We start from the raw sequence: 22,843 nt of genomic DNA, 5'->3' as shown, positions 1-22,843 counted from the left end.
CGATTCGAGAATTCGAGCTTTATTAATTCATTTCTTAGGTATAATAATTAGTGTACTAAACTGATCAGATTATGCACGCAGAGTTCTAAAATAAAAAAAAACTGTGAGTTGCTTTTTTCTCACGCAGTGCAAGACTGCTTAAAATGAAATGTAACGTTTACTATTTAATTTGCTGTAATAACTTAATAGAGTATGTATATGAATAAAGTAACGTAATTATTTAATTAACAGGTATAAGCAGGTATATCAGTTTTTATCTACGAATAATGAAGAAAACAGTCGTTTGGCCGCATTGGCCTACGTGCTGTTCTGCATGCTTGTTTCGCGATCATCTGGCAACAGCTGAGCAGCGCACTGAAAAACGCAAACAAAATGGCCGTCCGTGATTGATTTTGTTTACGAAGTGGCCAGTTGGTTATGTTAATCTTTTTTTGTTTGTAACGTGTAAACATAAAGGATTAAGGTCTCGACCACCCATGGGCAACACCGGCTCGGGTAGCAAGCGCGACCGTGCCTATTCAACGGACACGGACACGCCGTCGTCTCCAGGCAAGGATGAGCGGGCTTTCGAGTTCACCACGGGCGGCTCGCGCCGGAGCCGCTTCATTTACCAGGCCTCGTTGGAAGATGCGGACGACTACCCGAGCTTCAGGAAGGGGGACTCGGACATGCGGCCGCGGGCCTCCACCATGGAGGGCACTGGCAGCGACGGCGGGGGCCAGGGCAAGGCGACGCTGCCGACCGTGTTCAAGTGGGAAGGCGGCGGCAAAGAAGTGTCCATCAGCGGCACCTTCACCAACTGGAAGCCCATACCGATGGTGCACAGCCACGGGGACTTCGTGGTCATCCTGGATGTGCCCGAGGGTGATCACCAGTACAAGTTCATGGTGGACGGCCAGTGGGTGCACGACCAGAACGAGCCGACCGTGGACAACGACATGGGCACCAAGAACAACCTGATCAACGTCAAGCAGTCCGACTTCGAGGTCTTCGAGGCGCTCGCGATGGACAGTGTGGGCTCGGGCAGTGGCACGCAGAGCGTGTCCGGCTCGCCGCCTGGCGACTACGGCCAGGAGGTGCCGCAGGCCAAGCCGTACGAGAAGACGAGCGGCCCGCCCGTGCTGCCGCCGCACTTGCTGCAGGTCATTCTCAACAAGGATACGCCTCTTCGCTGCGAACCGACGCTTCTGCCCGAACCCAATCACGTCATGCTGAACCACCTGTACGCCCTGTCCATCAAGGACGGCGTAATGGTGCTCAGTGCCACGCATAGGTACCGGAAGAAGTACGTCACGACGTTGCTCTACAAGCCGATCTGAACTGTTTCTCTCGTACGCAGCGAATTTTTAATGGTGTCAAATAGCCGTATATGATAGCCGGTCGTATCGTACCCTCCTTCATGTTTATTTCTTTTCTTCAAAAATTTATTTTCAGTTTCAGACGAATCTTTGGGGGAGACTTAGGATGTTATAATTGCCACATGCTTGTTGTGTTTATTAAAGTCTATTCGGTTGACTTACCGGTGATGCATTCTATGAAGAGCCCTGCAAAGCTTGAATGCTGATGGACGTTCCTTCAGGCAATAACTAGATCTCAAGTTAGGCATTCATTGCTGTTTACATGGGCATCACTTGCATGATCCATTGAAAATAGCATGATAACCGATCAGCTAGCTGTGCCTGGATGTCCATCCTGTCCTTGCGCCCTTCCTGCCTGGCAGAAATGTTGAAGCCGAACAGACAGAGCATGCTACTGTTTTAATGTAGAAAATACGTGTATAACCACACTGGTAGAACGCTATCTGTAGATCATCAAAACATGCCAACGGACAAGTTTGTACAGCCCACACTGTTGTAGTCGATCAAACATTTCATGGCTTTGATACAAATGACCGTAGTGCATGGTACTCAATTTATTACTGGCCAGATTTTGGTAAGAACAAAAAGAAAATGTTGTACTATTACGTGCTTTGCATGTGTGTACCCGGAGTTTGAAAGCACAGCCAACAGCATGTACTTGCCATCCCTGTGCTTACTTGAGCATTCAGAAATCTCTCACCCTTTGTATGACCGACAACGGGTTGCCACAGCATGTGTACATACTGCAGCGTGGGAACCAACGACGAATGTGCATAGACGTAACTGCTGCAATCCTCGCATTTCACGTGAGTGTTGTGGATTGTATGCACCTACAGCGCGGATCCTTTCAGAGCACGAGGTGCGACTTGTCTGAAAAACTGCACAGCTCTACTTCTCTGGTTGATAAAGAGAGTTTTGTTACTGAAAACTAGCTTTGGAGTGTCCCTGCTTTGCAAGAATATACAGTATGCAAACCACAATATTTTGAGAACACATTTCTGGTTAGCTGGGTTCCCTTGTACCATAAAACACAGTATAGTACTGGAGCATCGATTGCACCCATTTTTAGATAGTGCAGCTGAAGCCAATGCCGCAGGTGAACTCGTCAAAGCTTGTATTTGACTGTAAAAATATTAGCACAAGTGACTGGCAACCAGAATTGCAATGTCTCACCACGCGGCGCTGCGGTTCGTAGATATGCCTATCAGACCGTTCCCATTTTTGCAGCACAGGGGGCACAGCAAGCGTACCATTGCCCGAGCGCCGAAGTGCTGGCCTTACGTGAATGTGCATGTGATATATTTTGCCCGATCATCATGAGCAACGATGCCTTCTTTGTTGCTTTTGTGCCTATATTAAAGAAAGGGAAAAAGGGAGGGCAAAACAGAAAAACAAATATTGCTGGGCTGCCCCCCCCCCCCCTCTCCGTTGATACTGAAGAATGAGAACAACATGGTACTCTCGTTACCAGCCTCTCTTTGTCAACCGTAGTGCCACGCACTGTCATTCTGGTATCAGTCACATGTGCTAATCTTTTTTACTTGCAAAATGGTGCCTTACTCCTAAGGGTAGGTTCAGCTGGGGTCTACATCCAGACATGCTGCCAGGAGAACTCAACCTGTGCAGAATAAAACAGACCATGCTAACAAGAAATAATTTAATGACAAAACTTTGCGCCTTCAAGTTCCACACATAGAATTTGAAACATGTGATTTATATGTCGCCCTTTGCCCAAACGATTACCATTGTACACTTCTACAACCTGTACACAAGACTGCCAGCACACAGCACAGAAGATGCATATTTACACAAAATAAATTAACAGTGGCAGTACGCCGTGAAGAACTAAACCAACAGCTGTTCCGTCGATCATCGCGGTACCCACTCTCGGGGACTACTACACTAAACTCTTTCCAAAAAGCGAGAGGTCTGGGTACAGAACAAAGGAGACCTTCGATCAATGGCACATATCATCACAAAAGCACTTTGCAATCACTGTTCACGTGCAGTTACAAGCTGATGCATTGGTGAACGACACACGGCTTAACCCTGGTTTCACAACGTTATTCAGGCGACCGCACCTCACACTGCGGCGACCGCACCTCACACTGCAAGTGCATGAAAAGTCGACAAGTCACACTCACACATGCTGTAGTAATCCAGGCTGGCATTCAAAATTGCAGTAATCCATATAAAAGAGCATCACATTAATATGTAGCAGGATGAGTTTCTCAAGTTACATGACTTGCACGAGCAGTGCTCAACTTTCTGCCCTTCATATTCAACATGATTCCCAGTGGCATGTTACCATAAAAAGCATATCACAATTTTCGCCGCCACGCTTGCCAAAAAGGCACAGCCCAAACTTTGCGTAGTGTTACTGCTAAATTGATGCTGTTATCTGGAGAGAAATGTGCAGAAGTATAAAGTGCAGTTCTATGCAGGGCAGTCAAGAGAGCACACAGACAACACAATCACTAACAGAAAGCATGGTTCTGAATGAAAGTAAAACTGCGCACACAATATTCTAATGCATTAATTTGCCAGACCTTGACATAAATAGCAGTGGCATTATGACCTACTATGATGGATCCAATTATGTTTTATTTATATAAGCAAACAAAAGCAACATTACCATTGTAAACTTCATTAGTAAAAAATCTCGTACAAGGTACTTAAGAAAACGGCAGCAATTTCGTCTGAAGCAAAAATAAAATTGCTTATTTGAATAAACTAGTGGGCAACAAATATCTCTTCATTACCAACTTCACGGCAAAAATAGGGACAACTTTTCAATCAGTCATATTCGCAACCAAATGCTCAAGTACAATTACAGGCATTATTGCCTTAGCTGACTCGCTATACCATCTACAGACAGCAAGGAGGAAATGCTCTTTCATAACAATCCTACATAAAAAATGTTAAAAGCACAAGAATTCAAAAGTTTGCAAAGACCAAAAATATGCTAAGCAGAAAAATTTATCTCTTCATATAGTACTACAACAGGAAGGTTGGGGAAAGTTGCAGGGGGTGGAGGACTAACTAAAAAGCTGCCTTTTTTGTTCTTTGACCTTCAGCGGCATTTTTCTCGGCATAGCTGGACAATAGTAAGCGATATGCACGTGATGAAAAACATGGTTGCTAGTGTCTTAGCACATGTCACAACAGCTTCAAACGCTTGCTGCAGCATTCACTCTGGAAATCATCCAAACGCAGCTTTCATAGCTGGCAACTCAGCATGACAGTGATGCATGTGCATTCTATGTGGCCCCTCTTCTTGAACAGAGCACTGACTCCTCTGAAAATAAGCAGTGCCCTTTCAGAACACGACTCCACTTCCGCAAAGACACAGTAGTTGTATTGAGCAGAGAAAATGACTCCCAGCACAGCTCATTAGCACTTACGTGGTTCACCAGATTTTCCTTTACACCCTGTCGGGTAATGTTCCTCAGGCAGTGTAACAAAGCCAACAAAGTGTTAGTTCCATTAGTGGCAATGCAGGTTTATACACTCAACAGTGGTGTCATTTTGATGGAAAATAAAGGTATTATTATTATTTTCCTCCATACGAATGACCTATGAGATGCATTCAAATTTTCCGTTTTTACAGGTAACACAGGTGTGATCGAGAAGTCTAGAGGATGCAAATTGAAGCAACAGACTGCCGAGAAAACACTGCTTGCTTTAGGTGGACATTCCATGAATTACCGTGCCATGGAAGCTCTGGTATTTTATATGACTTATCGGCAAAGGCATGCAAACAACAGGATGGGCTTTGTACATTACTGGACATATGTATGTCTGCCTAACCTTCACAGTGGTCTGCCAGCAATGTTATGCTTACAGAAAGCTGGTATAGCGCAGCTTATGGATGAATGTGGGGGATAACAGAATTGGAAAAATGGGAAGTTTGCAGCTCGTAAACAGTTCAGCAGTTGTTTGGTTGTGCCACATAACCTTGAACACTTCTGCTAAGCAGGGTGTAAGATAAGAGTTTTCCCAACTGTCTCAGAAGGAATCTGGTCGGCCCTCACTTTTCCAATCATCACTGAGTACATATTTGGAAACTGCATACCTCTGGCATGAGCATGAGTAACACAGCCAGCCACAATTTGTTTTCGGATGTAGAAATGCCAGACTGTATGATAATGTTTTTTGTGCAGTCCCTTTCACTACTTTGGATTACTAATCCAACTGGTCCATGTTTTAGCAAATCGCTGCCACACAGAGCACTATTAAGCAAACGCAGGCCAAGTGAAGAAGTGTGCCCCTCAGTTGGTGCATTATGGGATTGCCAAACCAAACAACATGAACAGTAACATATATTTTGTTAATGTAAGTCATGCTAGCTCGTCGAATAGAGAAAACGAAAGGCCGCTGACTTGAGTTCAGTAAGATACTTAATAGAGCTTGGACAGTGTGCTTTTCTTCTTGGCCATAAGTTGCTGATATACCGGGTGTCCCAGTTAACTTGAACCAAGGGTTACAAAATAATATATTTGAGGTAGGTCAGTGAAACCAGTTGCATACAACTACCAGCCTGCTTGCGCACTACAGGCAATTTTTTGTTTTGCAATTAGTTAATTGGCTAATTATGTTAATTTTTCTAATTTAATAAATATTCACCTTAGACCAAAAATGTGAATTGGAAAGTTGTAGAGCACCTTCAGAAACCCCCATTCCATTAATTGCGATAAAGAAAGTCTCACGTGTATCTTTTTTTCCGGGCTCAAAAGAAAGCCCGCGAAATACAAATAATACCACGTGACTAGCGCATTTGAGCGCAGCGATCGTGGTGCTCTCAGTCGTGGTTTGAGCGAACGAAATCAGCTGCGGCCGTGACCCGATGGTCCCGTTGCAGCGGCAGGCAGAAATGTTGACGATGGTTCCAGCGAGCTCGAGCTCGCCCGTTGTCACCGCGATCTTGGCCAGGCCTGTGCACTGCAGTAGCCTACATCACGACAGGCGGATGACGATAAAGAACCGGCAAATGAAGGTGCAGCGCTAATTTTAGTCGAGTCAGATGTCATCTCGCCCCTTTACCCGAGCCTGTATGCGCAGATTCAGTGGCTGATACCTTATCGCTTATCCGTTTGCCGTAAAGTTCGCTGATGGGAGAGAAGGAGAGTTTGTTAGAATCCCGGTGGTGTCGGCTCGCCGCTCTCGGTGCTACTTGCACCATCACGTGGGCCGGCTGTTGGACGCTGGCGAAGAAGCCACCGCAGGCATATCGGCCTGCCGCTTTAACGGGGCAAGGGAGACACGGCCGCAGCTAATTTCGTTCGCTCAAACCGCGACTGAGAGCACCACAATCGCGGCGCACAAATGCACTAGTCACGTGGTATTATTTGTATTTCGCGGGCTTTCTTTGGAGCCCAGAAAAAAAGATACACGTGAGACTTTCTTTATCGCAATTACTGGAATGGGGGTTTCTGAAGGTGCTCTACAAGTTTCCAATTCACATGTTTGGTCTAAAGTCGATATTTAATCAATTAGAAAAATTAACATAGTTAGCTAATTAAGTAATTTCAAAACAAAAAATCGCCTGTAGTGCGCAAGGAGGCTGGCAGTTGAATGCAATTGGTTTCACTGACCTACCTCAAATGTATTATTTTGTATCCCTTGGTTCAAGTTAGTTAGGACACCCGGTATATACAGTTACACACAAAAAAACTAGCATACACAAAGAAAACCATGCCGCAAATTCAACACAGCTATGGTGTTTGAGGCCTAGGGTGACTTTTGCCGATGATAGCTCTGACAAATGTATTACCTATGAGTGCAGATTTAAGCGTTTCACGTGAGATGTTTGATACAATACTTTTCTTTAGGATATAATTCGGCTGTGTTACTTAACCATCTAAAGCAAGGTTGATCAACATTATGTTATTTACGGGAATGTCAGACTGGACACGCTTAGTTTCACAGCCTAAACGTCAAAGTGCCATTTGTTGCCAAAAAAGCAGAGGGCTCGAAGCATTCTACACCTTTTCCTTTGTTGGACACTACTCTGTTTTTGGCAACAAAGAGTGCTATAGATCTCTGCCATACAAATGATGACCTATTTACATTATATTCTGGATGAAGCAGGTAAGTACCGTAAAGTGTGAGTGTCGAATACCTGGCAGCTTAGGCTGGGCAATCATTCACGCATAACACCTTTCCAATCGGTAGCCACTGGGCACAGCCATATTGTTTGCTCCTCCTCTCTGGGCTGCTGAAAAACCGGTTCTGCTGTGGCCTTCGCCGTGGGAGCGCCAAGTGCAAAAAGCAGTCCAGCGAACAATATGGCGACGCCCAGTGACCGCTTATTGGAAAGGTGTACACAAGCCATAAAACAGTTAACATGTTTCAATGCTTCTCCAAGAACTAAAAGCAGGAGGTATATCGATCCAATACAAAAAATGTATGGAAATAGCATTTTGTTTCTACCACCCACTTTCTATAGAGCCGCCTTAAAAGTGGCCACAAGTGACAAATCACGTTCCCTTCAGGCAAAGTGGCCACCAAGACTCGCAGACAGTGTACTGTCAGCGTCAAATGAGTACTAGCATGCTTGTATTAATTTCCATGGAGCAGAAACTACTGCTCAGAAGCAGATGTCAGCACTAATTGCTTATGCACTGAAATTGGCCCTTCCAGATAATCAGGGCATGGAAACAGTTCTGTGCGCTAAGGATATCCACATCTATGTTTGCTCAAGTGAGAAATAGCAACGGTATCAGTTTAAAGGTATACTGAATAAAAAAAATTGCCGCCGAGATTTCCAGCACAGATGGTAATTATCGCATTGGAAGTGACCAAAACAGTCCACTTTATGAACAGAAATTAGCGGAAAGTAAGTATTTTAATGAATAGTTCTCAAATCGCCGCACCTAGCGGGTTCCTGTAAAAGCTCTGACAAAACAGGATATCACGTCACAACTACTTGCCTCCCTCGCCACACCCATCGCGAGCGGTCGCACCTGTACATTTTTCCTTTCCCTCATGGCACTCACAAAGTGCACAGACAGACGTGATTTTATTTATTTTGTTTTGCTGCTCGTGTTCTTGCGCACAATTCATCGTTCCCACCCAGGGCGCAAACAACTGTCCGCAGTACGCGTCCCTCGACCTACCTCGTATTCGGCATTCCACACTTCGCAGCATTGCCGACACTGCGTGTAGCCGGTCAACCAACTTCAGGTGCGGGGGCGGCGGCGGCGGGATCGCGGGGCCACGACGTTGCTAAGGGTAGTTGTGAAGTCGCACCCGCCGACTCACAGTCGGGAGCGCGCTGCCTCTGACCCCGTGGTCGCTCAGAAAACGTCAAATATACAGCCATCCGCTCAAAACTAACCCAAATTATGCGTTTGTACTAGTGTAATCGTGTCTTAAGAATGCAATTACGGTGCTTTCTCAATATTCTTGGATATTTGTTCAGTATACCTTTAACAACTTAGATGTAAAGCCTGTGCAGAAATTCAGGTTTCCATTCAAACTGCGTTACATCGTACTGATGTGGCACCAAATGGTGTCACACAATTACCCCTTGCACCTAATTTTTTGTTTACTTTTTTTACGCACTAAAAAAAGAAGTATGAAAACCAAACTCTGAAAAAAAAAAAAGAAAAGAGAGATGACAGCTTAAGCTATTTGTTTGTTTCCTGAGTGTCTTTTTCATACAGCTCTTTCCCAGACATTAGTGATTCCTTCCAAGTAGTTCCAAGCACTTTCCATTCAGATACAGCAAACACACTACGCATACTGGTTGCTCTGATGAAAGAGTTATTTTACAACCTAACAGCTAACAAGTTAGTGCTGACATGAAAAGTGGCTGTAAAACTCGAGCCAGCAATTACTTTCCACAAACTGGCATTAACAGACATAGTTAAGATGACCACCAGTGCCAACGCATAAGTCGTGTGTTTACACACACAATCTGTCAATGAGGATGCGTGTTGTGTAGGTGCACAACTGAATTTCACAGAACTGAAATAAAGTCTTTAAAAATGTGGCCTCAAAAAAGGAAGAAAAACATAGAATAAAAGAAATGAATCTGTCACGCAAGATAGTTCCACAGAGAGTACCAAGCATGTCGGTGCTCCTTCAAACCAGTAAACACAAGCAGCAGCAGCAGCAGCGGCGGCAGCAATCGTGCAAAATGCCAAGCAATCCCTTACTGCACTTGCAACACAGCTCCTCCCTGCCCCGCAGTTATCGTGCAGTGCAGAAGCAACATTTTCATCTCTCGTTATTGCTCGGTAATCAATCAGGTTGAAAGCATGCAGCGCCAATCGAACCGGCTATTGGCACTGTGTGTCAAGGGAGGGATGGGCGGCGCCACCAGCGTCCAGCCAGTGCCACAGTCCGAGGCCTGGGGTGCACTGTTTGTTGCCTCCTGAGCTACGCAGAGGCCGCAGTAGGGAATCTTGTGCACGAGCTGCACAAGCTCTGTGGCTGTCCGAGGCTTGCGGCCTGTCAGCTGACGCGTGCACGTCTCGAGAGTGGCAGCGTGGCCCATCAGCAACACATTTCCACCTGTAGAGGAAATTGGTCAGAATGGCACTTTTAATGGGAGCAAAAGGGAAGGGGGAAGAGGACGTAGTGAAATTGCTTGCGATGATAGTGAATATAACACACCCTCGTCCTGTTTATTGCACAATGTTTCTATGCAACATGGCAGATACGTTTTGGAAAAAAATTACAAGGGTTCAACGCTGCTGAACCAAATATTGAGCAAAAGCATTAGCTGCGGGTAACCGAGTATTCTTCTCTTTTTCTTCTTCCTCAACCCACATATAAAGCCCCGCTTTAACCAAGCCGTATGAATGTGCCTTAGTGGCCTATAGGGGTAACGTGAATGCCAGGGTCCTAGCAGGCTGATTCTGACATAACCGTCCCATGTGAAATGAGAGGCCAGAGTTGGCAGCTCCTGCCGACCGCTTGAGTTGGTAGCCCAGCTCTCACTCTAGTGTCACGTGGGGTGTGACGTCACAGCGTCATGTGGGTAAGACGTGGCTACCTGCCGTGCTACACTGAAGGCTCGAAACCTAGAGTAGTATTGCTTTTGCAATAAAAACAAAAGGAGGAGGCCAAGGAAGGGAGGGAAAAAGAGGGTGCCAGCTACACAAACTGTCGTTTCAAATTGGCCAGCCGAATAGTGACGGGTAGAATTTATAAAGGCAGTTCATATATATCTAGTATATTGTAAATATGTTGCTTCCATTTTCCTCCCAGTGTTCTATGCCACTGCTCTGCCAATATGTAAAGGGGGCCAGGGAACACGCTGAAACTGCAAATACGCAGTTTTATTGCGATAGCAATACTGCGCCAGGTTTCGAGCCATCGCGTGGTCCCGGCAGAGGCCCCGCTTGACCTTGGACAGCCGAGGAGGAGGAGGAGAGGAAGAAGAACAAGAAGAAGGAGAACAATAGAAGAAGAAGAAGGAGGAGGCAGAAAGAAGAAAAAGTAGAAGGAGGAGGAAGAAAGAAGAAGAAGAAGACTGGTAACTTGCGCTCTCGCGTCATATTTTTAAAGGATGAGCTTAAGTGTCCCCAATAATGTAGCACCTTACACTGATAGGATGTGATAGGGGAATAATGTAGCAGGCAAAAGAAGCTTCCGCCATTGCTATCACAATTCAACTAGGATTAACCAGAGTTCAACCACAACTAATTTTTTTACCTTGGCCCAGTGGCAGTCCTAAAAAAGGGGCCACCCCCTCAAAGCCTTTGCGTATCTTGCTGAATGCCTTCGTGTTTTCACGACGCTCGTAGAAAGAATCAGCTGTCATTTTTCAAAGCAAGGTAAACAAAGACCTCTGAAGCAGCACGCTCAGTGGAACAAGCTAGGACCAAGATTGGGTGTCAACAGTGGTCTGACATGGCGCAGCCAACTCAGTCAACTGCCAGCCTCACAGTTGATCAAAGCATGAGCGCTATATCAAGAAAAGATGGCCATGTTGTTTATTTTCTACTTACGGTTACTCTCACTCTTCATGGCTGGTGCTATCATTCAAATTATAATATTTCAAGATAAATGTTAAACGATTATCCACTGCTCACGTAACTGTTAGAATTCAAAACATCAGTTACGGTAAAACATCGGCGCCATTTGCCCTTTATTGTTCAACAACAAAGAGCACGAAAATTGTCCTTCTGCTAGCCCTAAAACCAATCCCTGGAACCGCCACTGTCTCCGACCCCTCCATTTGCTGGTTAAAGCGCAAATAAATGAGCCACGCTGGCTTATGCGAGAGTGAGTTGGTGGAAGCAAAAGGAAAGTTGCGTTTTCAAGATCTCAAGCCAGTAGACAATCTCGGGATTATTATGATATGAACTGCCATCTTTTCTGGCAGTGCTGCCCATTAAGACAACTTACAGGAAACATGGGAATGGCAGCTTCATCACAGCTTATAAAGGTCTGCCTTTTCAATGACATTTCAAGAGCGACAGTGGGCTGAAACAAGCAGCTGCTTCATCATCAAGCCATTAAAACGGGACAACGACCATCTCATAGCAGGAAAATATAAAAGGGACACATGGTCTGGACAACTTGATCACGTTTTCGTCAACTTTACAGCTGGGCCTTTGCTACAGTACTGATGCTTATTCAGAGGCAAAAAATACTCTTGCTGCTAAGCAGAGCCAAATTAAAGTTTGTTCTAAAGCCCTCTTAGCTCTTTTTCTTACTGCCAGAAAACAGGCAATTTCAATGTGTTGCACGTAAACAATTACTTCGCACATCAATATATGCATTTTGCGTTACACGGCCTGTTGCTGTTTAGCAAATTGAGCTTCTTTATTAATGATATTAAGAACAAACATAACATGTATTGTTTATGCAGAAAAATAATAATTGATTAGCAAATTTTGAAAGGTTCTCCAAAAAATCAAGAACGTATGTGCTACAAGCTACTGTGTCACAAACATACAATAGGAGCTAACAGCCACCGATGCAAAGGAAAGCATAGGGGGTATGTTCTTTTATACACGTGAAGTAATAATTAACCTAGGAAGTAATAGGCTAGAAAGTAGAAGAAAAGATAACTACGAGCCGCCAGTAAGATTTAAACCCACGACCTGCGAATTTCGCATCCGGTGCTCTACCGCAAGCGAAATTCAGAGGTCGTGAGTTTGAGTCTCATCGTAGCATGTGGTTGTTTTTTGAAGCGAGACCTTCACTGGGCTAGCTGCAGCGTGTTTCGTGTATGCCGCAGCTTGACTTTCAGTCGTGTACCTAGTGGCGAGCCTCACTGCGCATATGCGGTGCTCTTCAGCTGCTGCGTCGCAGTGGGGGCATAAGCAACGGAGCAGCCGCCTGCTACAAGCTGAATCTACTCATACTGCCGACATCAGTCGTATGAAGATGCAGCACGTAGGAAAAATGAAGCTGAGAGAGCTATACGAGCAATGGAAACTGCCAAAGAGCAAGAAGAGAGACTAGCAAAGCAACGATGCCAGGCAGCAGAGAAGATGCGACAAGAAGAACAACAAAGTTGCGATTCGGTATCATCCACGACTACTATTGCTTTCACAATGTATGTCCTGGCTTATCTGAGTTAAGCCAACGCCAATTTTTTTTCTTCTACTTTCTCGCCTATTACTTCAAAGATTAATTGTTACTTCACATGTATAAAAAGATATACCCCTATGCTTTAGGTGTTTAGGCTGCTTCCAAGAGCAGTGCCGAGGCCAATCCTGGTCCGGCTTGGACAAAACTCGATCCGCCACAATGCTGGTGCCATGAAATCATACATAACATGACCAGAAAGTTCAGGTAGGCTCGGGAAGCAGCAAATCTCCTTGCAAACAGCAACAATAAAAGCCCGTCAATAATCAGGTCTGGGTGAAGCAGTTAACTCTTTCCCAACCAAAATCAGACGAGTGGACATCAACTTTTGCACATGAAGCTATCACATGCATCTGCAAAGTCAGCTGTCAATGCGACAGAATTGTGAAAACATAGCTGTTCGAAACAGGGTCGGTGTGAGATGAGGACGCCACTTTAGGCACCATGCTCGGTGTGATCGTCGCTCCGCGTTGGCATGACTGACGAAAACACTGAATACTAAATAAGTTACGTCTCTTTTGCAACACAACAGATGAGTTTACCTGTCCAGGAGTAAACCACTGAGTCATCGCCCACCCTAGGGAAACGTAAACCGCGGGCCTGACGATTTCTGAATGATACTCAGCAAACACTGTGACCAAAAAAGAAAGAGAGGACAAAAAAGAAGCTGTTTTGTTGACGCATCCACTTGAATTTTCATAACTACAAGGTCAAAAAATGGTTGTGCGGAAAAAAAAAAAAAGAACAATTGAGCTAACGTAGGTAAACATTTTGTTTGCTAGGGCACGGAAGTCTGTGTCCAATATGAAGAGCAGGTTGCTAACTCTTTGAACCATAATGTGCAGAGCTGTACAGATGGCGCAATTTGATTTCTGGACGACCCCTTTATAATGGGGTGGATCTAGTTGCAGTTGTGCGCAACAGGTGGTGCTTGCTTTACAAACGGGTGCATTCAAGCAAGATAAGAACTTTCCACGATTAAATCTAAGTGTATCTTTGTCATGCGATGCTGGACAGAAATAAAATTTTAAGCTTTTTCAATATATACATATTTTTTTGGTAACTGAGATGTCGCCCATTTCATTTTTTAGATGAATCTCAAGTGGCTGGGAGGTGGACGATGACTCAGGATAATTACACACAGATCTCTGTGTGAGCATCTTCATATTTTGCAAAATTGCTGCCTTGTGTTTGTGAGCTTTCATTGCCCGGCTGTTATGCGCCAATGTACCCACCTTCTGATGCTGTCCTCTTGAGGACATTTTGGGCAATGTAGAAGCTCCGCATGTAGTACTGGTCAACAGACTCCTTCTTGTGCTTCAGCTCATCAGCCTCGATGATTGGCTTGTAGTCCACGTTGATGTGGAAGCCCAGTTCTTTCAGCTCGGCAGGGCTCATCCAAGCTGGTGTGCCCTCGGGGTACCAAGCCAGCCACTCGAACAGTCCAGGTTCCACGTTAATGAGCACATCATCAAAATGTAACGCTGCATTTAGCAAAATGTACAAAAGATGTGGTAAGAACACGAACTAAAAGCTGCAGGTTATGTACGAGTGAAGAAGGAACAGCCACTCATGCAACGAATTTCCTTGCATATAAAGTGAGAATTGTTTCAGTTTTCAGGTTATTGTCAGAAATGTACTGCAAAAAAAAATTAGTTTTGTTTAATTGGTACAGAAGAAGGTCCCAAAGCAAAGCTGTCAAGGGGACCTCCTATAACAAATACCTAAAACAAATACACAAAATGGCAGGAATAGAACATTAAAATATGTTAACATCCATGAACAACAAGAGCAATGATATATGATTGTATAAAAAAGAAAAACTCAACAGCGTGGTTATAACTTTGCTAATAAAAGTGCTTTGATGTTATTATTGAAAAGTTTGGACTACTAAACTGTTTTGAGATATAAGGCAGTGAGTTCCATACTGTTATAGCTGAACACAAAAGTTCCCCCCTTTTTTTGGCCATAATTAATGTAGCAAATTGTCATTTTGGGAAAATCTACTCAAATTACTGTTTATAAAGGAAGATGGAGGAAGGGCAGTAATTACTCTGTCATCATTACAAGCGCTACTTACGAGAGTGGCTAATCTTAGGTAGAGCAGACTTAATAAAGGAAGGATATTAAGATTTCGGTCTATGGGAGCAGCTGAGGCAGTGAATCCAGTGGACAATACACAACCCCATGCTGTGATTACGTGTCAAGCGTTTGCACATATTGCCTTCATAATCTTCAAGAAGGGCACATACTCACTCAAATTTATGTGGCTGCCCCTGTATGCACTGAGCCTTGCTCTTTGATGCAAATTTTGCAATCAAAGAGCAATGCACAGCAGTAAGAAGATGCCAAATGCTTCAACGTGGCTTTTAGCCGCCAAGTGACAGGCTGTAAATATACGCAGCAAGTGCTACGGACGCCGCCTGCAAACGTACTGCCTGAACATTTGCACGTCAGTGCCCACGCGTTTCTTTCAATATCAATTTAATTAAAATTCATTTCAATGTTTACGCTTTGCTGCGCGATGCAGGAAAATTAGACAGCAGCGTAATCTGTTACAAGTTTGGTGAAGCTTCACACTTGATTTATGGTACAATTTCAGGCCCAAGCGTCCTTGCTATGCAAAGCAAAGAGAGTGTGCAACAGCAGCTTAGCCTTACAGTGGGTGGACACCTGGATCATTCTGTGAAGGGATGAAGAGAAAGAAGAGAGAGACAAAAAGGCTTTTTTTTTAAAAGACAACAACATGTTGCAACGAATTTCACTATCTGAGCGAAAAGCACAATTTTCGTGTTTGATACATAGAACGGGTCACCCTTAACTGGTAGAAGTTGGAATGTCTTATACTCAATCAACCTACTTAAGTACTTAAGTACTTGGCTGGACACACACACATCCTTTTGTATTTGGGGGCCTGACTTTAAAGAATTCTGGGGCACGGACTACAGGCACAATCGAAAGCAAACATCAGTCATAATGTAGCATACTATGACCTATGTTTCTTGAGAAGTAGGTATAATTTAAATTTTGGCATTCGCGTGCATTTTCTGTAAATTAAAAAAAAGAGTGCAGTTTTTGGAAAGGCTACCCGAGCAGCTCTGCCAGTTAGAGAAGTGACAGACAGCTTGGCTCGGTGGGTTAGCTGGTGGTGGGGTTTCTCGAAGATGCCGTTTCGTGTATTTAGCACGATCATCGCAGGCCCGAGCCGATACCAGTGCGTTTGATGCGTGATAGCCGCAGTCGCCATTGCGCCATAAAACCTCCTATAACTAACACCCCCGACAACTGACTGGCTGAAGACTGCAGAAGCTGGGGTTTGTGAAAACCTGGGTGCTGGGGTTGTGTCAATGCGATTTAAGTGAGCACGTCACAAAAGGTGAAATCTGGGGAATACCATTCCGCAGTGGAGGGCTCCGGAGTAATTTCAACTACCCGGGGATCTTTAACGTGCGCTGACATCGCACAGCACAGGGACGCCTCTTCGTTTTGCTTCCATGGAATCGCAGCCGCCGGCGGTCGGGATCGAACCCGGGTACCCCTTCTCTCTATCCACTTTCCCTCCCATCTTTCTCCCTTCCCTTACAGTGCAGTTCAGGTGTCCACAGAAACAAGCGTGATAGATACTGCGTCTTTCCCTTCCTGTGATTCAATTATTATTATACCATTCCAGTTTCTCTTCCATATCAGACAATGCAGGCAAGTATTACAGATACATTACGTCTGAAATAACGTAGACTCTAACTTGCGATCTAGTGAGCAATGCGTGTGCCAGTAGTTCAACACAGAAATTTTTACAGTCTGGCCCTTATTTAGTGACTACATATTTTGGAGTCAAATGTGAAACTTGCTCCAGACGACAGCACGCCAATGTACCAAGCGTGAAGGTAGTAGCATGAAAAGACGCAAGACCTGAATGCCTTCACTCAGTTTTATCAATAGAGCTGGCGTTTCACTCAAAATTTAATCAAACAGCTCTATTTACACCCCCATGCAAAAGTAGAGACCACATAAACCAACTGCTGCAATTACTATTTTTCTGTACAAAAAGACGCACCAGAATAATTTGCTTGGGCAAGATGGCAAGCATATTAGTACGGTTACCCTATGCATAACTTAGATATGACCGCTTCGCCATAAAAAAAAAAGGTGCCGTGCAGTTTTGTCAAAACGCGTGGTCTCTCCACTCTTGTGCAACGGTGTACATATATATATATATATATATAAGCAAATTATGTAAACATTCTGTCATATTCCATTTCTGAAATGTGATTGTATAGCTCAATTTGATACTTATCATCCCGTATAGACCACCACTTTGTTTTCATTGTATGGTGTTGAACCAGAGTACTTCATGATTCTTTATTACTTCAGACTAACACAGGGCAGAAGAGTTTTATCTCATTTGCCAGAGCCATAGACGAAACACGATTAGTACTACTTGAAACTGCTGCCAATGTTATATGCAACTTTTTGCACCTTTTCTTATTTTGCAAGCATTATCTGTTTCTTCTTAAGAGCTGGTTGGCTTGTTATTTTTGTCTGCCAGATGCCTTATTCTCCTTGTACTTTGTGCTGCCGTACTGTTCAATATAATGCCCACCATAACTATAATGCCCATAAGCACCGCAAGAAATATAATAGATAAAACAACAGTAATTCATGAATCTTATGGCTGCAGAAAACACATATTTGAGCTTAGAGATGGAGTCACATTTCTGCTCATGCTGAGCTAGAAAAAGCAATCTCCCTTAACTTGTTTATTCCATTCTGTGCACTCCATCAGATGTACAACAAATATAGCTATATATATATATTAAAAAAAAAAAGCAGCTAGAATTTGCCCTGAAGATGCACAAGTGTCATGCCTGCTCCTCCGTGTGAAAAACACTAAGAGCTGCATTCGGCATCATGCACTGCGGGAGCTCTGGCATAAAGGGTAAGCCTAAGCCTGTCCCTCCAGAGACACTAAGAACGAATTGCCATGGCCCTGTACAACTTCCCCCCACCATATTTGTCTACCACAGTTAAATAATTTATATATGAATCTGCCACAAACAAGAACAACTTGTACAACGTTGAAGGATGATTTGAGTTGGAGACTAGAAACAGGGTGAAATTTTTGTAGCTCAAATTTAGCTTGGGTTTTTTGCAAAATTTGCTTAATTTAGGCTCTTTTCTTTTTTTCTTTCAAAGTAAATTTTGCAAAAAAAGGCAATTTACATTTAGCACCAGTTTTTGACTAGGACATAAAATGTTTTTTTTTTAGCATATAAAAAATGCAGAAATTACATGTTAAATATCTTATTTTGTTTATTTATTTCAATACTTCCTGCACACATTATCATATCCTTTTTAGCACTTGGGAACCTGAGCATGGTCTGCCTGCCTTTGTATACTGCAAAAGCATTCACCATCACGAAAACCATTTTAAATGCAGAATAGCCTAGGAGCTGATGCCCACTCCTGAGTCGCACATTTCAAACTTACTCTCAAATTAGGCACTATCTTAAATAACATACATAGAAGAGGTTAAAAAAAAAAAAAAACACTATTTAAGGAAAACACCTTTCTAGAATAAGTACAAAATATCCGCTAAATTTATCTGCAGTGTTTTCACCTTCATGCACTGGAAAAACTAGGCATTGTAGAATAATAATTGGTTCACAGGAAAGGAAAGGCACAGTATCTGTCACACTTGGCCTGTGGACACCTGAACCCCACCATAAGAAAAGAAGGAAGGTTGGAGTGAGAGAGGAAAGAGTGAAAGGGGTGCCGTAGTAGAGGGCTCTGGAGCAATTTAGACCACCTAGGGATTTTTAACCTGTGCTGACATCGCACAGCACACGGATGCCTCTCCGTTTCGCCTCCATTTAAACGCAGCCGCAGGCAGTCTGGATCGAATCCGGGTACTCCGGCGCAGTAGTTGGGCATCTTAACCACTGCACCATCGTGGCAAGGCAGGTATTGTAGAATAAATATTTTTGCAAATAAATGTGTTTGGGTCATAGGTACTGGGTGAAACTGGGCTTCTACGTGAAAATGAAGTAAGCATGGTTCAGTAAGGTGGTCTCAATTCAGTCCGCCATTTAAAATGTATGGCTTCAAACCAAAACCAAGACTAATTCCCACATTTACCCGCACTACAATGGAAAACCAGCACATACTGTACCTGACATCAAGTCTTGGTGGAGCTACTATGTGAGTTACACCCCTATCTAAAAGTAGCATAAAAAGCAGGATGAAGCTTGGGAGATGCACCGAGTTTCTTAAAGAATGTTAAAAGTTGGTGTAAGGTTATTTCAAATGTAGAAGTGGGTTTCCTCTCGATGTGAAGTCATTTGTTGCCCACAAAAGGATTTGAGGCCCAGGCTGTCATTCCCATGCAGTGCACCGCTGGAGAGCCGAGCACTAGGCCTGTTCCTATTGGATTGACCGGTTGGGCAGATCCATGGCTGCAGGGATAACATCTGTGACCTCCCAAAGCTGAAGCTTGTGCTTGAATATGAAGCCATGGGTTAACTCAGAGCACACAGACCCTGACGATGTTATGCAGTTCCGCAAATAAATCAAGAAGCGACCTACTTCGTTACGGGTGGATATACTAGCTGCAACAATGTGGTGTCATTCGAATACTGAAAAGCGGCAACTCTGAAACAACTGCATCGATTTCAGGTAGAGATTTAATAAGAAAGCTGCCGTGATATTCATTTCACTCATAGCGCGCGAAGATAGGACTACAGACGAAGAATAACACACAAACATGTGCTGCTCCTCCGTCTATAGCCCTGCGTTGGCGCGCTGCGAGTGAAATTAATATGTACCAACACGCCCAAATTTCCACTCTACTGCCATGATAGTTGTGAGATGATTCAGTAATCATAAATGGACATTAGCAACCACGCTAGTCCCTTCCTGACCACTAAACCCAAAACACCCAAACATTCATGCACACTCTGACATAGTGGCCAGAGCACAAGGAAGACGCACACAGAAGATAGGGGGGACAGGACATACCTGTTAACATATTGGTGCACGTCTGTATGCAGCGCAAGGAGGGAGATGAAAAGACGTGACAGAATGTGACGCCGCTTTCACTCATAGCATTCCCTGAAAGTCAATGATATGAAACAGACGCTGGAGACATGTCTGGGGTCTGTCAAAGACAGCAAATTCAAAGAAAGCACTTCCGAACCTGTCAGTGTGGCCTGATACAGGCCAATGTTGGTCAGAGGAGAGTCCTTTGCATAGTCATGGTATCCTCCTTTCCTCTCTGGTACAGTGGCTGGCATGTTCAGGTCCCGCCTCGTGTAGTTCCCTGAGAGAACAAAATGCAAGAGAAACTGCGTGTGTGCCGTTGTCAAGAGCAGAAATTATACTGTGCAGTTGATAGCTTGGCATCCCAATAAGCACGGCAACTTGGCTGCATGGTAGAGTGCACCTCTCCCCGTTTCCCAGCCTTCCTCTTTTGGGGAAACTGCACTGGCCACCATTGATAGTCTGCTGCAATCCCTTAAACAGTCGCAGCAGACGACAGTTTAAGTGGCCCTCTGCGGAGCAGAGGAGGCTAAGTATTTTTTTATTGAACTTTTTTTTCAGTGCAATTTAACTTGGAATAGCAATTTTAAAAATGTTTTTTCTTACAGCTCGAGGACTAGCGTGTGACGGTTATTGAAATTGCTAATACCAATGAAGTGGTTCTGCAAGCACTTATTCTGCACTAGTAAACCTATTCTGACCATCATTTTGTTTAATTTTGGCAGTGCCATCTGTCACAGGGAGCTGCCTCTACAGTAAAACCTCATTACAAGAGACACTCAAGGGACCCAAAAAACATGTCTCTTGTAAGCAAGGTCTCTAGTAACCAAAAATTCTAAAAGCACTGTGTTGATCAGTTTACTGCACCTCAGCATATAAATGCATCCACACGCATTAGTAGAAATTGTTCATGACAGCTTAAAGAAGTTATTCATACTAGTATGTATTTTTGTGAGTGCAGAGTGTATCCCTTCCCAAATTTTGGAGGTAAAGCACTTTACGTTGGACGCCTTCCTGTTGCTCTAATAGTTTTGAAGCACTCTTACATGCTTGTCATCCTCAGATGCTTACATGCTCGTCACCCTCAGATGATTCACAAAGAGAGACATCAGGATTCTGAGCTTTCATCTTGTGATCAAATTTTAACAGCGAGGAATTAAAAATGCTGGATGTCATTCATGCATTTTGATTTGCTTCGTAGGTGACAGTAATGCGATGCCAGTGGCTGAAACAGCGGGGTCGTTTTGACTTTCCAATCATGGGGAAGCACTCCTCAGTTCCTCACATATACAACAAAAAGGACACTGATATGGAACAGAATTGAGCTAAAGGAATCTGAAGTGTATCATGTACGAGTTGGTATGTTCCAGATGCATTGCATGAGCACACCTGGGTTGTGTCTCTTCTAAATAGTGAATAATTTACTCCAGGGACATGAACAAGTTGTCCTTAGTAACCGAGTGTCTCTTGTAACCATGTCTCTTGTATGCAATGTTGTTAACATGACAGACATAGGAAAAGCAACCAAACCATTTTCAAATGTCTCTTATAACCGAGTGTCTCTTGTAACGAGATTTAACTGTATATGGTAGCTATCGTCTTCTACCCATGCTTATTCTCTGAAGTTTTTGCTGTTGGCAGAAAGCACGGATGAGCTAAAAGTGATTTCCTGACCCGGACATACATTGGCAGAGAAAGAAAAAGAAATGCATCCATGAGAAGACAAACTACAAATTGGTCTTCAATATTTCTGGAAGAGTGCGAAAAGCCTGGAATTTTTAAACTTTTTTGCCCCAAAGAAACTCAACAGCAGTCAATATGTACCAAAGAACCAACTCGTCCCATCACACAAGCGTCAGAATTGAGCGATGTTGCTTATGTATGGATCCTTCCTGCTTTTTTGTTGAGTTAAATTTTGTAGGTGTTTGTTTTCTTGCATTGGCAATCAACATTTTTATCAACTCCCACACCGAATCTCACTCAGACCGCTAAATCTAAAACAGAAAAATTCGGTAGACACACTTAGGACTACCTATGTGTGAGAATGCGAAAGCATTACTTTTTGTGGCCACAATGTATTTAAAAATATATTCATTTTTTGTTTTTTTAAATGAAATGTGTCTGCTATTTCTTACGCACTAGACCGGTGACAATCAGGCATTCTCGCTGCAAAGTGACGAGAATTTCCTAGTTCGCGTAGTCTACTAGGAAGACATAATTGGGTTTGTTTCAAGGTTTCATGTGCCTTAATTCAACATAATGCTTTATTCAATGTCGAGGAAGAGATCATTGCCAATGATGTCTTCCTCTCATTCAACAATGTCTTCGTCATCACTTGGGTAGCAATTGGGGGTATAACCACTGCGACAAAGTGGTCGAGTCGAAGACGCACACATAACTGTCTGCAGACGACTGACGTGCCAGAGGGATTGTGCGACCCTGCTGACGGCCTCCTCTCTCCTACACTAGACATGTCACGTGGTGTGTCGCCTGAGCGAAACCAGTAGTGCTTGCAGCATACTGGCGCACTGCCAAGGTCTGTTGTGAACGGCACCGATGCTGATTGCGCGAAACTGAAGAATGGTCTAGTAGGGGGCAGTCCTGTGTGGGAGCTCACAGAACCCACAAAAGCAGCCCGCGGAACTAGGGTTTGAGAACCTCTCCTCCAAAAGATGTGTTTGCGTCTTGAGACAGTGAAAACGTACCAGGTCAACGCAGTGCTCGTTTTTAATGACGGCAACACCACCGCAGTGCACATTATCATGTCATTTGTTGTTTCACCAGGATTGCTACATGGCACAATAGTTGCCTTAGGCACACCACCAAAGGCTTCGTTTCACTGAAAGGCTTCACAGATGATCCCAAAAAAGGCCCAATAAGCAAGGGAACATATAAAC

General features: G+C 43.9%; 2 protein-coding genes across 3 annotated transcripts in view; one reads left to right on the top strand and one right to left on the bottom strand.

Annotated features, from left to right (window-relative positions):
• Positions 1 to 312: 312 nt before the first annotated feature.
• Positions 313 to 1,519, top strand: alc (5'-AMP-activated protein kinase subunit beta-1). The gene has a single exon (XM_084607011.1). The coding sequence runs from the start codon at positions 477 to 479 to the stop codon at positions 1,317 to 1,319; it is 843 nt and encodes a 280-aa protein (XP_084463137.1). The 5' UTR covers positions 313 to 476; the 3' UTR covers positions 1,320 to 1,519.
• Positions 1,520 to 7,013: 5,494 nt separating this feature from the next.
• The window catches only part of Epp (Ecdysteroid phosphate phosphatase), a 33,719-nt gene continuing 17,889 nt past the window's right edge, over positions 7,014 to 22,843 (bottom strand). For both annotated transcript variants that reach the window (XM_084607009.1, XM_084607010.1), the window contains 4 exons: positions 20,104 to 20,226; positions 19,926 to 20,018; positions 14,147 to 14,395; positions 7,014 to 9,878 (listed from right to left, as the gene is read on the bottom strand). In XM_084607009.1, coding sequence (XP_084463135.1) covers positions 9,610 to 9,878; positions 14,147 to 14,395; positions 19,926 to 20,018; positions 20,104 to 20,226 — 734 coding nt within the window. In that variant the 3' untranslated portion in view covers positions 7,014 to 9,609. The remainder of the gene's footprint in view (positions 9,879 to 14,146; positions 14,396 to 19,925; positions 20,019 to 20,103; positions 20,227 to 22,843) is intronic.

Source organism: Amblyomma maculatum, chromosome 6, assembly GCF_055883805.1.
Source record: "Amblyomma maculatum isolate TAMU_Amacu chromosome 6, ASM5588380v1, whole genome shotgun sequence".
In the NCBI taxonomy this organism is placed as follows: Eukaryota; Metazoa; Arthropoda; class Arachnida; order Ixodida; family Ixodidae; genus Amblyomma; species Amblyomma maculatum.
The sequence above is the reverse complement of the archived record's forward strand: the minus strand, read 5'-3'. Positions and strand labels throughout refer to the sequence as shown.